This window comes from Nothobranchius furzeri, chromosome 10 (assembly GCF_043380555.1).
Source record: "Nothobranchius furzeri strain GRZ-AD chromosome 10, NfurGRZ-RIMD1, whole genome shotgun sequence".
NCBI lineage: Eukaryota > Metazoa > Chordata > Actinopteri > Cyprinodontiformes > Nothobranchiidae > Nothobranchius > Nothobranchius furzeri.
Window position 1 is genome coordinate 35,374,242 of NC_091750.1, and position 16,518 is coordinate 35,390,759.

At 44.3% G+C, this 16,518-nt stretch overlaps 2 protein-coding genes across 2 annotated transcripts; one reads left to right on the forward strand and one right to left on the reverse strand.

Moving 5' to 3' along the window:
* Positions 1 to 7,871: 7,871 nt before the first annotated feature.
* LOC107386217 (histone H2A.V) lies at positions 7,872 to 10,556 on the reverse strand. Its single transcript, XM_015960468.3, has 5 exons — positions 10,289 to 10,556; positions 8,771 to 8,848; positions 8,531 to 8,644; positions 8,332 to 8,461; positions 7,872 to 8,243 (listed from the first exon to the last, which is right to left on the reverse strand). Exons 1-5 carry the CDS (start codon positions 10,388 to 10,390, stop codon positions 8,182 to 8,184), a joined length of 486 nt encoding a protein of 161 aa, XP_015815954.1. The 5' UTR covers positions 10,391 to 10,556; the 3' UTR covers positions 7,872 to 8,181.
* Positions 10,557 to 10,970: 414 nt separating this feature from the next.
* Positions 10,971 to 12,156, forward strand: LOC107386216 (transcriptional regulator protein Pur-beta). Its single transcript, XM_015960467.3, has one exon. It carries the CDS (start codon positions 11,003 to 11,005, stop codon positions 11,924 to 11,926), a length of 924 nt encoding a protein of 307 aa, XP_015815953.1. The 5' UTR covers positions 10,971 to 11,002; the 3' UTR covers positions 11,927 to 12,156.
* The last annotated feature ends 4,362 nt before the right edge of the window (positions 12,157 to 16,518 follow it).

Here is a 16,518-nt window from a genome sequence, read left to right on the forward strand (position 1 = left end):
CCTGTTCTTCCGCAGGAAGAGAGACCTTTGAGAACAACAACATATGAGCTTCAGCAGCATCTTCACAACATTTTTTAAACTTCTCCAGATTTTGTTCAACAGCACATACATTTCCTCCTGAGACCAACAGTTCATCCATTTTCGCCTTTATTTTACTTGCTTGTTTGAAACAATAATCTCGTTCCTTCTGAAATCTTTCAGTCATCATTAAAATCGCTTTTAGAGTCGGTTTGATTATTCTTTTTTCTCTTTCAACATTTCCTTGTTCAACTTCAGCCGTGACGCGCTGAGCACTTCCAACTCCAGCTTCAACATTACGCACGTCACTCATTTTCAAACATGCGCGCCGCGAACATCAGCGTTGATACGGGAAGCTGAGTCACAGCATGACCACTCCAGCTCTATCTGCACAGCTCAAACAACTGATGATCTCGTCATCCTTTCTGGATTCAAAACAACCACAACCGCCGCACCTTCAAGGCGACACCACACCCACTGACGCAATGAACAGCTTCGTAGCATCAAACTTTGCAATCTGTTCCACATCCACGTGAAGACATGTAGGCTGCGGTTTTGTTTACATCGGTACCTCTTTGATGTCTTCGTTACCGTGGCTTCTCATCGGGATGCTCCTGGAGTACAGCAGCGTCCTCGAATGGTGCCAGAATGAGCTCCACGCTTTCCAAAAGGATCTGCGTCAGGGGCCGCGGATCTTTTATCTTATTTTCTCCACGTGAGAGCGCGGTTTTTACTTGTGTGCTGACACTTCCTGTTGTCAGCCAGCTGGATGAGGGCGGAGGCGGCTTCTGACGCGCTTCTGTTCATAAATCAAACCTCTTTTTGTCTGTGCGTTAAAGTCTTGTTTATTTTCTTTTACAAGCATTAGCTTTTACATGATGCGGTTCCAAGGATAGTAGTGCTCCCAGTTGATCGTCACAGAAAGGAAGTATATTGTGCCATGGTGTCGCGAGCGGTAAAACCCGTATGCTCATCCCGCCACCCATGCGTAATCAGCTCTACCGAAACACCTGAGGACCCACTTAAATCACATGTGACGCACCCGACACCACCACCACCACAGATGAGCCCAACCCTCAAAATAAATGGCTCCTACATCTGTGTTCACCAAAAAAAAAAAAAAAAAAAAAAACTATGGAGATAAAAACGTTTTGAAAATGGTGATCAATAGAAACAAATGTAGTTTTTAAAATTCTGAATATTTCTTTACTCGTTAATTGTTTTATTTTGTTTAACAATTATGTCTTAAACAAGATCAATTTACTGTTTGAGTGAACATTATTATGATTTATTAACACTGGCTTTTCTTGGGGGGGGGGGTCAATTTCCTAGGGGTGGCCATGGCCACCCCTGGCCACCCCTTGGGGGCGCCATCTACTCCAGTGGAGACAACACTATGTTAGTGTCTGAAGCCTTGAAGACAAGTCAGCGACACCCTGTTCAGGTCCTATGGGAGTTTTGATGTGGGACTGAGTTTTAGAGGTGGGATGGATTTCTGAGCTGAGCAGCTGCTCCTCCTCATCATCCAGGAGGTTCCAGATTCCGGGAGGTTTTCCAGCCACTTCAGGTTGGAAGGAGACCATTTAGCAGACTTTACTGGAAGGATCTGGTGTCATCTCTGAACCGGGAACGCCTGGTGATCCTCCAGGAGGAGCTAGAAGGTAGAGCTCTGACTTTAGACGATGTTTTCCTGCCTAACTTGCAAAAATATTTATTTTATATTAATATTTTCGGACATCTCCTGTGATCTGGGAGATTTTTCACTTCATTTGTTTTTCCTTTTAGCTTCCAGCGATGAGTTGCTTACATGAGAAACTTAAGATGCTAATTTTAAGGCTTTTTTGGAGGAAATACAAAAGAGCAAATCCACAAAATTACAGCTAAGCAGGAAAAGTCCGCCCCTATACCTGGAAAATACTGCTTTCTTCCTGTTACTGCCGCACGCCCCTCACGAGACACGGATAATTGGACAAAACATTTAATCAAACCAGCGTGACTCCGACGTTTTAGTCCTTCCACGCAGAGAAAACGCTGCTTCAGGATGTTGGAGAAATGACCGCAAAGGTCAGCACTGTTATTTTTGTAATGACGTCTCCTCTCCCCCAGCACTGAGCTGTAGCCCCCACTGAGCCGCTCTCCATCGTCTCAGAGTCGTTACGCTTCTGAGTCAGTGAGAACAAGCAAAACTTCAGAGGTGGCAATGTGGAAGATTTCTGTTCCTGTCGCCCTCAGAGCTGATTGTTCCTTTACTGCATCATCAGTCATCTCCACACTTCATTTTCAGCTCATAACAGAGGTTTTTATCACACTTCAGTCAGCGGGGCTGCAGTGGGAACACTGAGACGAGCGCCTGAGAAACAAGCCAGGATTGTTACGTTTAACTCTGCAAAAAGAAACTTATTTGTTTTTTGTGAAATTCCCAACTGAATTCATCCGTGTCCTGATTTCCTGACGTGGTTCCTGGAATATATTTTCCTTATGACTTAATATTTGAGCTGATTTCCTGTCTGTTTTGTCTAAACACCTTCCTGTACCTTTATTTTTGTGCGTTTTTCTGGTGTTTTGTTTACACCTGAGCTCCACTCACAGCAGGAAGGAGGACGCTCACGCAGACTCAAGCATGCAGATAGGAGCTCTTTCGGTGGTTTATTTTAAAAAATGTAAAACAGTGGCTTCCTGGGAGGTTTGGTGTGCAGGTAACGGAAAACAGGAGGAATAAAAACACGAGAGGAAGGGAATTCATCTGGGAAACTAAAAGTTGGCTCAAGGAGTTTTGTTTTCTTTGACTTCTCTTCATTATCCCACACCTGGAGGTGTTACTGTGTACTAATAAGGAACCTTTGAAGAAAGTGTCACAAATGTATGTTTTGGCATGAAAATTATATTCTGAGAACCTTACGGAAATGTACAAAAGTTTCTCCACAAATATGCATTTTCCTAGTCTGCAGGGCTGCACGGTGGTGCAGCTGGTGGCACTGTTGTCTCACAGCAGGTTACAGGTTCAAATCCCAGCAGTGTGGACTTAGCATGTTCTCCCCATGCATGAGTGGGTTTTCTGCAGGTACTCTGAGCTCCTCCCACAGACCAAAAACGTGCATATTAGGTTACGTTGAAGGTCACTTTGGAGAAAAACGTCTGCAAACTGCAAAAGCTTTCCTAAAGTGCATTTAGATGCTTTTAAAAATGAGTTCTTCCTGTTACTTCCACAGGGGCGCTTCCAGAGAATGTTGATGGGGTGGCCAGATGGGGCCAAAGAAAGTTTTGTGGTGGCACACCAAATTGGTCCTGGTTGAATCTAGTCAGTGGCGATGTGCTGCATTGCGCCTTTATTAGTTTTTATTAAAATAAATTAAAAAATCAGTACGTATCCAAAACATTTCACTTAAATTTTACAAACACAAACATTCTAGAAAAACACATCTCAGTTATTTAAAATGTTATCCCAAATTTAATTTAAAAATGTGTTTTTAGGTTAATTCACCTGTTGCTGTGTTCACAAAAAAATTAAATGAAATAAATAAAAAACTACGGAGATAAAAACTTTTCTTAAATGGTGATTAACAGAAACATATGTATTATTTTTATTCTGATTATTTATTTACTCATTAACTGTAATGTATTTATTTTGTTTTACAATTATGTCTTGAATGAACAAGATCAATAAATGGTTTGACTGAACATCAATATGATTTGTTAACGCTGCCTTTTCCTGGGCGAGGGGTGCCATTAATTTTCTAGGGGTGGCCATGGCCACCCCTGGCCACCACTTGGGGACGCCCTTGTACATCCACTCCAAGGATAAAAGCACAACAAATGTTATTTTGAAGCAGAAAGAGTTGTTTTAAAAGGGTAAAGGTCGTGTAAAGCTGATTATAATAAGGTAATGGCTAATGATGTTTCACTTTTTATTTAAATATTTCAATTGTTTTACTTTAAAGGGACATTATGGAAGTGTGACAGCCAAAACATGTATAGAAATAATAAATGTCTTCTTCATACATTCTCCTGCAATGCCCTGGTCCTGTAGAATGAGCCCTGGCATTTTTACTGTGATTGCCTGTTTTTCTGTAAAATCACAGAAAAAGAGAGATGCTCGGGTCGAGCAGGCTGCTTCATGCGCGTTCACGCTCAGGCATCGCCCGTAGCATTTGCTATCCGTAGCTTTAGCAGCAGAGAGAGAGGCAGTGCCACTTTGTCGCTGTTCCTAACGCCTAGTGACAAAGCTAGCTACATTTCTGAGGACCCTTAGCTACTTTCTGTAGAACTTTCTTCTAGATATTTCCTGCTAATTAGCAACAAAATAGCCATTTTCACTCCGAACCGTTCTTTGAACGTTGTTTCAGCTGTCATCAAGGATATAAATGTTACAGATACAAAGGACGTCACTGGCGCTTTAGCTCAGCTAGTAAGACGTTGGACTCTCGTGCAGAAGTCCTGGGTTTGATTCTGGATGTGTACATAGTTTATTTAGAGTTTATTTTTACATTAATGGTATATTTTTTTACAGTAAATTTTTATTTGAGACTCGCCGAACGGCATTGAATTCACAGATAAAAAAGATGTGGGTTCAACTTTCATTTTGGAACAATTTTTCAAGCAAGGGAAGGGAATGATCTGAGCATGCAGGAGGACTGACCCATCATAAACCTTTGTCGGCTGTGCTGAAGAGAAAGGTACAGAACCAAATTATTTAATTAATTAGCTGCGCGTTCTCCTGTCCTTTGTCCTCCGGGCCACGCACACACACACACACACACACACACACACACACACACACACACAGGACTGACTGTCTAAGCTGTTATTTTCGTTAAGGAGTGTGCACGTACAGCATGCCCGCCTCGTGCACGAGCCTCCTATTGAAGCTGCCGTTACACTTTTGGCCTGAGGGGGCAATCGCGAGCATAAAAATTCAAAACTCCGTAAAGTCCCTTTAAGAATTGATTTTCAGTTTTATTTTGTGCATGATTTTAGGATGAAGTCAGGGGAAAATGGTGACAACCTGCTGGTGAAAGGGTTATTACAGAAAAGACACATTTTCCTGTGATGTCACCAATGGCGCCCTCAAGTTAATGGATCCAAGCCAGTGTTAATCAATCATATTAATGTTCACACAAACCACAAACTCATCTTATTGAACCCAACAAAAAATATACAATAATTAGTGAAGGAATAATCAGAATTTTGAAAATACACACACGTTTCTGCTGCTCACCATTAAAAACGTACGTATCTCCACAGGTTTTCGTGAACACAGCAACAAGTGAATTAAAGTCAAAAATGAAAATTTTAAAATAACATTTTAATAACTGAAATGTATTTTTCTGAAATGTTTGTGTGTGTGTAAAATGTGAGTTAAGTGTTTTGGATATGTACTGTTTTTAAAATCAAAATGAATGAAGGAGCGATGCAACACATCGCCACAGGCTAAACTCTCCCAGAGTTTCCACAAGGACCAATCAGGTGAGCCACCCCAAACACTTCTTTGCCCCATCTGGTCACCCCCAACAAAATTTTCTGGAGGCGCCCCCCTGGGTGTCAACCCCCCCCCCCCCACCCCCCCCACCCCATAGAAAATGCAGACCTTCATTTAGTTCAGACCTGTCCTTGAAAAGACCAGACGTGTTCGCAAGGAACAAACATAAAAACTAATAATCATAATAATATTTTTAAAACACTTGACGTGTTTGACCATTTGATATTTTTGGAACGTTCCTAAATGTTGCAAGCAACAAATGGTAAATGGTCTGTATTTGTATAGCACCTCCTTAGGGGTCTACAAGGTGCTTCACAATCAGTCATCCACCCATTCACACGCTGGTGATGATGAGCTGCGATGTAGCCACAGCTGCCCTGGGACACACTGATGGGAGCGAGGCTGACAAACACCGGCGCCACCGGTTCCTCCGACCACCCCCAGCAGGAAAGGTGGGTAAGGTGTTTTGCAACAAGGACACAACAGCAGCATTCTCTGGTGAGGCTGGGATTGAACCCGCAACCTTCTGATTACTGGACAACCTCCTGAGCTGTAAAGTGATAAAACGTGGGGTTTTGCAGGATTAAAATGCAGCTGAACTACTTTTACTATTTGTAATTAAAATCTAATCTTGTTTTTCATGATGGACACAACAAAACCACCTAACTGGTAGCGGCGGATGGCTGCTCATACTGAGCCAGGATCCTCTGGAGGTTTCTTCCTGTTAAAAGGGAGTTTTCCTCTCCACTGTCGCTGCATGCTTGCTTAGTATGAGGATTGCTGTAGAATGACACTAGTCAGTGACTCGATGCGACCTGCTGGGTTCCTTATACAGGAAACTTTTTACTGATTGGCTTAATGACCTGACCTGTATTGGAATGTGTGAAGTTTCTTGGCACAACTCTCGTCGTGATTTAGCTCTTTATAAATAAACCGAACTAAACCAGATCTGCTAGTTTCTCTTCCAGACACTGCCTGAATTTTTTTTGTTGTCAGAATCCTTCTTTTCTCTTAACTGCAGCACTGATCCTTGAAGCTATCCCACCAGCAGCAGAAAGCAACATCAGCAGCTCCTCCGACCTTCAGAAGATCCACAGCAGACGGCATAAATAAAGCAAAGGGAACAAGTGAAATGCAACTGGAGCTAAAAAATGGACTGCAGCCTCGGCATGCAGACACTGAGAATGCATCACATGATTTACTCGCAGCAAACAGCTGAACTCTCCTTCTGCAGGCTGTTAAAAGGACCGTGAGACCCACTGGAAACCTGCATGAGGGCCTGGGGGGAGTTTTCTGTGCAGCTTTACATCAAAACTCATCTTCCTGCGGGAGTGGGAGTGAAGCTGCTGACAAGACCAGTTTACAGAAAACTAGCTCATGTGAAGCACCAGCTTAATAGATCCCAGACCTAACTCGCTGAAAATTTAAATAAAGTCGCCTGCAGCCCTGATCCAATGCTCTTGCAGGAAAACAACCCCAACGACCCCTTTTCAGACTTGGGATAAATCCTTAAATTTTAAATATTGTGCATCTGAAACTGTTCATTTATTCAAGAATCATTCTTATTTTGAATGTTTTATTCACTAAGTGCCATGATGTGAACATTTAGCATTTTTATGATTTCATATATAAACTTTGAACATTCAGTTAAATCTCTTTTGGTCAATTTGAAGCAATGGCGCCCCCTGCTGGAGAGCTGCTTTAAATAGAAATATTTGAGTACCTTAAATAATTAGTATTTTGTACATTTAAACAGATCTGCACGTGCAAGTAAACAATACTTAAGTCTCAAGCCAAGGACAACAGGTCAAGGGTATTTATTAAAAGATAAAATATGCAGTCATTACCCCAAACATGCACGTTTTAGAAAAAGGCTTCAACTTGTAAAAAATGTGAAGAACACGGTGAGGACAATATCAGCCTGCAGACGTTTGCAGGTAAATGTTTAAAGTTCTGATGCGATCCAGATCCTTGCCTGATATTTTTGGCTGCCGGCTGCACCTCTGAAGTCAAACGTAGCTGAGAAAAGGCAGGATGTTTGTTGCACGGCGAGGAAAAATACTGCAAGATCAACTTTTAGTGATCACGGCAGCCGAGGCTCACAGCTGTCAGGGTGCAGCTTCAAGTTCAACGACTTGCTCTAAAATGCTGTAAACATTCACACAACACACGGTTGGTACAGTACGCGTTCATTTGGATATTTGGATGTAAAAAAAATCTAACTTGACTTAACTTTTCTTGTGCAGTTCAAAATATTACAGTAAAAGGAACAAACTTCTCACATTTAGCTGCTTTTAGTCAAATGTCCAAAAACATTTTCTCAGTAAAAACTTGTTATAGTAAATATTGTAATTTCAAGAAAACACAAAACAAGATATGTTTATATAAAAAATGGTTTTAACAATTTGTTTTCAGTATAAAACATCACATATTCCCAAGCCAATCAAACAAATTCACGGTCATCATTCCAATAATAATGAACTTCCCAGTCAAACGATATACAATGACACAAAAAGGGTTTTCGGCTGTTAGAGGATTTTCTTTTTTGCTAATTACGGGGAAAATAGAACAACACAAAGTCTAACAATCACTCTTCGTTTTCTATAATAATAATAATAAAAAAGAACAAATGTGAACTCCTGGTCCGAACAAATTCCAAGCCCCGAAATTCCTGGTCAACGTGGCGTCTATGCAGTTTTCTGCTGGCCCTTCTTCCCGATGAGGGATTTGTGGATGTGGGGGATGACACCTGAGAGGCAAAAAACCCCAAAAATTACTTCGATGTGTTGAAGAAATCCAGAAAGCAAAATATACGTCCAGGAAAACTATGAACGTACCTCCTCCAGCAATTGTTGCTTTGATAAGGGAGTCCAACTCTTCATCACCACGGATTGCCAGTTGCAAGTGACGGGGGGTGATACGCTTCACCTTCAAGTCTTTAGAGGCATTTCCTGCCAACTCTAGCACCTGATCAGAAAGTAATGTTTAGTTAAAAACAAAGAAACCGAGCAGAATGCAGAAACTGGGAGGACTTACTTCGGCGGTGAGGTACTCGAGGATGGCGGCACTGTAAACAGCTGCTGTGGCTCCAACACGACCGTGGCTGGTTGTGCGGGTCTTCAAGTGTCTGTGGATACGACCCACTGGGAACTGTCAGGAAGCAGGCACGAGACAGTGGTTTCAACAAACCAAAGCTACGAAATCTCCCATCCAGCAGGGATGGGAAGACATCTGCAGAAAAAGCCACAAACTGCCAAATGAAGGCTGAATATTTACCTGCAGCCCAGCCCTCTGGGAGCGAGACACCGCCTTTGCCTTGGCTTTCCCGCTGTCTTTTCCTGCTTTTCCACCTGCCTGCATGAAGAGACGACCACACACTGTCAACAGCCAAACGTGAGAAGCAATGCAGTCTCGTACGCTCAAATAAATCTCAGTTTTTAAGACTTCATAGCCAATTTACACACATCTAGGTAACAGTGTAATCAGATTACATAGTGACTACATGTTTTTGCCTGTTGTAATTACTGCATCTTATACAGACTAAATGCATCATAAATCAGATTCATTACAAAACACTGTCCAGAGTTGCAGGACTTGTTGCTACCGAAAATAACTGCATTCCTCAAAAAAGAAAAGAAAATCCAAGTTACTGATTCACTCTCTAGCACTGGTTAACCCTTAAAACACATATCCACACACAATTAATGTAAAGCACAACATAAAGCAACTAGTTAGAATGGCTAATCTTTTAGATAAGGGAAAATGACCACGTAAACAACGTTTAACCACGCCCCCAAACGTTAAAAAACATTCAAACCAAGTCAAATTAAAAGCTAGTCTACGATCCTGACTAACAAAGCCAACTAGTAAAGATTGGTGATATAAAGCTTTGTTTAGGGATGTGTATTTTTTATTAAATAACCAAAACAATTATAATTAATATGCTTAAATGAGCTGGAAGTTACCGAAAGGGATTAAATCACTCAACTACATCGAGCTAAAACTCAATAAAAGATCGATCGTGAAAAAACCGGGTGGCGTTAGCTTGTAACGTTCGACAGCCGGTAAACAGTCGTCGCTTTCCCGCCAAGGACAAACACAACAAACCAAAGGCGGCTACTTGCAGCCACTATGATCTTAAAGTGGATGAAAAATGGGCCGATGAGATCAAAACAGCCAAAACAACTCGGACTGACCCCCCACCCCATAATCAACGCAGAATCTGTCAACCAAAAACCCGCGTGAAACAAAACAGACGCGCCGCCGCGAGACCATTCAAGTTTTCATTCAGAGGACTAAAGAGAGAAGTTTCCACTCACGCTCTTCTTGGCGCCTACAGTCCACGCTCGTCGTTTCTACCAGTTCCTCCTTAAAAACAGTCGTTTATAAAGACCTTAAAGTCAAGTGCTAACAGCTCGTCCAAGTTGAAGTGAGAATGAAACGGGTAGACCTAGCCTGCTAACGCTCACCTTCCACCGAAGCTCACAGGACACTTTTATGAATCAAAGCCGAAATTCCCGGTTAAGCCCTTTACTGACGTCGAAAATAAAACTTACTAAGAACCAGTTTGGATCAATACCAATACAACCTTAAACCGAAAGACTTTAAAACACCGTTCGTGATCATGCTAACGCGTTAGCTGACACTTAGCCGTTTTAGCTAAGCTTTCTGACCACATACATTCTAATCGAAATTCCTTTAAGAAGCACTTTCTACAGCTGCGTGTTCGTTACACCCTAAAAATGTCCCGACATTCCAGAAAATGCATCCAAACCATGACCTAAGCGTACGTACCATTTTCCGTCTCGTTATTTGATTGTAGAACTGAGTGGATAGCACACAATTCCAGCACCAGAAAGCAAAGAAACAATAAACCCTTTCGCAAATCTTTTGCATGCGACCCCTCGTGGGATACGGGCCAACCAATCAGAGTTAGCGTTGCTACTTCGAATCTTCCCGTTGACCAATCGTTATACGACGTGCAGAAATCTCACCCATCCCCCACACATGGACCGTCTTTGCGCACGAAACCAACAAGTAGGCGGGACTGTGAGTGTGTTGAATGTCCTTCCAGGGACACCCAGCCCAAAAAATGCACAAAATAAATAAAACCAGTTGAAGTTAACATTTCATTTTCATAACAAAGACACTTAAACCTTATTTGCGTGAAAATACACGTGAAAAATACTTTAAAACATTAAAAGTTAAAAGAGCACGAATCTTCTGACTGAAACTCCAATTTTACGATAAAGCGCAACGCTGATGAAGAGAACTCACGAACTGTAAATGAAATCCACTCGGATGTCGCTCAAGAGGCGGCGCTTTTTAGTGACGGGCAGAAGGGAAGGCTAATGAAATGTCAAACTTTCAAACTGACATCATGATTGGCAGTAAAACCAGCCAACCAGAGTCCAGGAAGAAGCGTCCAGTATCCTCTGCTGCCGCGGAGATGAGGGGGAGGGGTTGGGGGTCAAAGAAACGCAGAGAAACGGGCTGCTGGTGGTGAAGATGGCGGATGGGGATAGTGGTAGTGAGCGAGGCGGCAGTAGCGGCGGTGGTGGAGGAGGAGGAGGCGGCGGCGGTTTCCAGCATTACCAGCGGGAACCGGAGACCCAGGAGCTGGCCTCCAAGCGGCTGGACATTCAGAACAAACGCTTCTACCTTGACGTAAAGCAGAACGCCAAAGGCCGGTTCATCAAAATCGCCGAGGTCGGCGCCGGGGGCTCGAAAAGTCGCTTGACCCTCTCCATGTCAGTTGCTGCGGAGTTCCGTGACTACCTTGGGGACTTTATTGAGCATTACGCCCAACTTGGGCCTAGCACCCCGGAGCAGATTGCTCAGTCATCCGGTGGCGATGACACCGGGCCTAGGCGGGCCTTGAAGAGCGAGTTTCTGGTGCGCGAGAACCGAAAATACTACCTCGACCTGAAGGAGAACCAGCGGGGTCGGTTCCTTCGTATCCGGCAGACCGTCAACCGAGGCCCCGGTTTTGGAGTTGGAGTGGGTGGCATCCCCGGGTCTGGCCTGCAGTCCGGACAAACCATCGCACTCCCGGCGCAAGGCTTGATAGAGTTCCGCGACGCCTTGGCCAAACTGATAGACGACTACGGGGGGGACGACGAGGACCTGGCCGGTGGCGGAGGAGCCAGGGGCTACAGCGAACTTCCGGAGGGCACGTCCATCATGGTGGACTCCAAGCGGTTCTTCTTTGACGTGGGATCCAACAAGTACGGAGTGTTCCTGCGGGTGAGCGAAGTAAAACCCAGCTACAGAAACTCTATCACCATCCCCTTCAAGGCGTGGAGCAAGTTCGGCGGAGCCTTCAGCCGTTACGCCGAGGAGATGAAAGAGATCCAGGAGCGGCACCGGGATAAGATGTACGAGAGGAGAACCGGAGAGGAGTCCGAGGGGGACGACGTGGACGACGATTGATGCGGTGGGAGAGGTGGCTTCTTGTGATTCAACGATGGCAACATGACGCAAAGCCCGGAGACGCACGAGAGACGGAGAGGATGTTGTGCATGACGAACTGAACTCTTAAATGCTAAAATAACGGAGTAAAACAAAGTATATTTGACTGAGAAATTCTATGTCTAAAGTTTAGGTGGATGTTATAGCCAGTGGAGTGCGGACTGCAGTAGTCGGCCTCTGTATGAGATTCCCCATTGATAAAAATATATATTTAATATATATCTATATATAAATATATTGATTGTGCATTTGATAACCTCACATGTAGCCCAGCAGGTTAGGTTCGGCAGAGGCGCATCGGCAGGTGACCCGTGCTCTTCCTGAGAGTCGCCCGGTGCTGACCCGTAGTCCGTGTGATGAATAGGAAGAAAGCCTAAACTGTGCGACGCGCTCGAACCAGCAGCTGCAGGGTGGATGTGTGAGCAGGAACGCCAGCGCCGCTCACCGTCGTCGTTTGTGTTTAAAGTGACCCGTAACAAACCGCTTGTCCAGGCAGATCCGCAGCACCCAGAGCCGCCGCCTCGGCTTACGTGGGGGACAACGCAGGACGTCCTCCCAGCCCAGCCGGGTCCGGTAACGGCTGTCTGTTACAAGCACACGACTCATTTGGATCCACCGCACTATCCAAATAAGTCCAAACGACCTCCCTTTTTCTTCCTCCCTTGCACCCCCCCCTCTCCCCCTGAGCGTCCCCTCAGGTGCTCATCTCTTGCTCCGACAGCCGAGATGCAGAGAGGCCTGCTCACATGTGGCTTGTTGTGTCTCAGGGCTGGCAAATCCCTTCCACATTCTGGGATGTACCAGCATTACTCGTGCCTGTGCATCATCCTCGAGAGGTTCTGGGTGCAGATCTGGGTCCATCCAGCAGCTGCAGCGGAGTCGTCTGGCAACTGATGACGTCTCCTGTGATACGGGGCCACATCTGACCCGTGTGACCTTTCTGTCAGAGGGGACGCGGCGAGCACAGGCCTTTCACGCTGGTCACGACTCTACAAGTTAAAGCTTAATATTGCCAGGGTTGAGCTATAAACTCGAGGGTGTCCTCGGTGCATCGCTTGGATCCTTGAATCTTGAACTCAGACCATTTATGACTGAAGCGATTTCAGTCTGATTGTAACAAAAATTAGGTGCTTTTAAAAAAGGAAAACCCACAATGGGGTGTTGTATCTAATATATATATATATATGTATAAATACATACATACATATATATGTACTGGAAGAGATTTACTGACTAAAAAGATCAAATATAGATAGAATTATTTTTAAAAAGATATATTAAGAAATGTCTTTAATAGGAGACATTTATTAGATAACGCCGCCTAAAGTGGCTTATTTAAAACACTAAACTTGGATGCAACTGTCCGGGGTGATATTTCATACCTGCTTTTTTCCTAATAATTCTTTCATTCCTTAGAGGAAGTTTAAAGCCGATCGATTTCTCTGGTATCTTCTAGCAATTTCTACAGGCAACCTCTTTGAGGCACTCCAGTTCACTTTACACAGCTTCAAGTTGTCTGCTCATTTCAGACCACACCTTTTACCACGCCGTCATAAACTGGCGTTCCATCAGTTGCCATATGACACTGACACACACACACACATGCAACCATCAGCATCGTGTTTTTAATGCTCCTTTTAAGAAAATTCTCTTCTTTAGCATGCCTGCTCCCGCGCCGAGCCGCCTTTCTGTTCCTTTTGCATCGTATGATTGCTGTTTGATGGTTATTTATCCGTTTCTTTTTAGTGCAAGTTTGATTTCTGTGCTGCAATAGACTTAAGAAGGTTTACCCCTCTCAGCCTAAAGCGAATAAGAAAAAGCCACAGCGTTCCCGTGTTCCGGGGAAATTCACTCATTGTCCCACTTCCTTTAGCGTGTGCGAAACCTTTAGTTGGATTTGACTTCACCCACTTCAACACAGCAAAGAAACGCCATAAAAAAGAAAAACACCTGGGAGCAATAGTTTTTTTTTCTTTTCTATTGATATAAATATATATAAGACTACACATGCGATTGAACTACATCCTTCTTGTACTGTGTTACGTGAAATGGCAGCTGTTTCAGTCGTGTGTGTTTCTGCTGTAATATTCTACCAAGATCCTTTCAATGAGAAATAAAAAAAAGGTTTTTGCTCAGGAAAGTTTGGCTGTTTTTATCCTACAAATCCAACAGAGCCTGTTAAAATCCACAAGTGTCGCCCAAAAGCTGTACGAGTACACCAAGCATTTCATAGTAGTTACCTGAAACTACTTCAATCAGCAAGAAGTTCATGAAATATTCAAAACTGAAGTACTTGAATACATCTTGTGTAATCTTAGTCTGCACTGCTGCGTTTGCGGTTTGCTGCTTCTAAAAGCGGAATAATCTGATGTTTCTGAACTAAATCGATCAGATTTTTCTTTAAAAGTTTGTAAAAATAACATCATGATCCAAGAAGGAGCTTAAGGTGGATCATCCGTGTTTCTAGTGACGGAGGACCATCGGTGTTCTTGACGCAGTCAGTGATAAGTGGGTTTTTTGTGCACATTCAAACTATCGGGCTGTATGATATTAGGAGAACCTGCGATATTCGATAACTGATTAATCTTGCGATTAACAAAAACTTAACTCAGAAACAAAAATAATCAAAAAGAGAGAAATAGAATAAAAATGAGAAAAGCAAAAGATGTGAGGAAAGAGAAAAAGAAAAGGCAATCGGTGGATCTCGGGAAATGCAGAATCAGCAGATTCGGGAGGGACTGGGAGTAGAGCCGCTGCTCCTCCGGATCAAAAGGAGTCAGTTGAGGTGGTTTGGGCATCTTGTCTGGACGCCTCCCTGGGGAGGTGTTTCGGGCACGTCCTGCCGGCAGGAGGCCCCCGGGTCGACCCAGGACACGTTGGAGAGGTTACATCTCCAATCTGGTCCGGGAACGCCTTGGGGTCCTGCCGGAGGAGCTGGTGGAGGTGGCCGGGGAGAGGACGGTCTGGAGCTCCCTAGTTGGGATGCTGCCCCCGCGACCCGGACCCGGATAAGCGGGGGAAGGCGACGACGTTCATTACGATATTTATCTCTTCTTTGCGATAAGCATATTGTGCATGCTGATATTGCGATAACGATATATTTACGATATATTGTGCAGCCCTAATTCAAACTAAAGAAATAAATTCACACCAAAGGTGATTTATTCGGTTTGCAACCGTTTTAAACTTATAAATAAAACATAAATATTCAATTTCTGCAGGTTTTTACTTGTGAGGCTCAGGCCGCCACGGAGGTGAGAAACTCAGACTCTGGGGACAGTTTTAGTTTGTTTTTCCAGCAGGGAGCTTGGAAAACTCTTCCTTCGCCTTCATCAAAGTTATTTTCTGCACCAAACTGGTCCCACACGCCTCTTAGATATTAAAACAAAACAAAAAAACATGATTTTACACATTCCTGGCTTAAATATGACCAGATTGTCTCTTCAAAAGCCGACAAAGTCAGGCGAGGCGCAGTCGTGCAACTGGTTTGAGCAGGATGCTGCTAAACCGGCTCGGTTTCAGGTGAAGCGCTGACCTTTCCGACCTTCCTCCTGAAACAGACGACGATGTTGGAGTGAGCTGTCAGGTGCTGCCGCAGCAGAGCTGTCTGGAGACCCGGAGTTACGTTCAGACAGGTGCTGACTTGTGCTAACGTGTCATCACAACGTCGTTATGCAACCCGGTGACGTCTGAGGCGGTCTCATCCGCGTCTGTGAGGGGGACAGCCTGTTAACTGCACAGGTGTGTGGGAGGTGGAGTCAAACTTCACATGAGCCTCGAGAGGAATCGTTCGTGTTACATCGTCGCGTGACGTCGCCTCATCAGGGTGATGGTGATGGACTAAAGCACCATCCTCCTTGATTTAACCTTGTGATTCCGCTGCTTCTTCATGTGCACGCACTTCCTTTGGCGCCACTACCACCCCCCCAGTGTCACACACACCCTCACACACACCCTCAGTGACCTCTGCGTGCTGAGTGAAGAGTGCTCAGAGAGGCAAAATGAAGAGGGACGTGAGTCAGAGAGACAGAGCAGCTCGAAGGCACGTGACACCACACCGAGCTCGTGCAAGAGAGGATTATTTCTCATGGCTCTGGCGCTCTGATGGCCAGAAATACAAGCCACGCTAAGCCGTTCCCTGTCGCTCGGAGCAGGTGAGGACTGATCTCTCTGCAGCACAAAAGTCCCGCTTCGCGTCAGCTGAAAGCACCCGTGCACGCAGCCACTCCTGCGTGGTGATGCACGCCGTTCAAACAGCAGGAAGAGCTTCACCAGAAGGCACGAAACCTGCTAAATCCATCAAACGTGGATGCAGAACATGCGTTGGATTATGCAGCATGTCCACCGTTGGTGGAGTTTATCATAAAACACGGAGAAATGGAAAAGGACTGGATTAGTCAGAAAAGCAGTGAGCACACAAACAGTTTATGCAGCTAATCTGAGAGCATCACTAATTCAGAGATTACAGATTTGTTTGGGACCTCAGAGTCTAAAGGGTGAATCCCAAAACTCACATAACATGACAACGCCAACGTAAACATGTGTTGCATCGA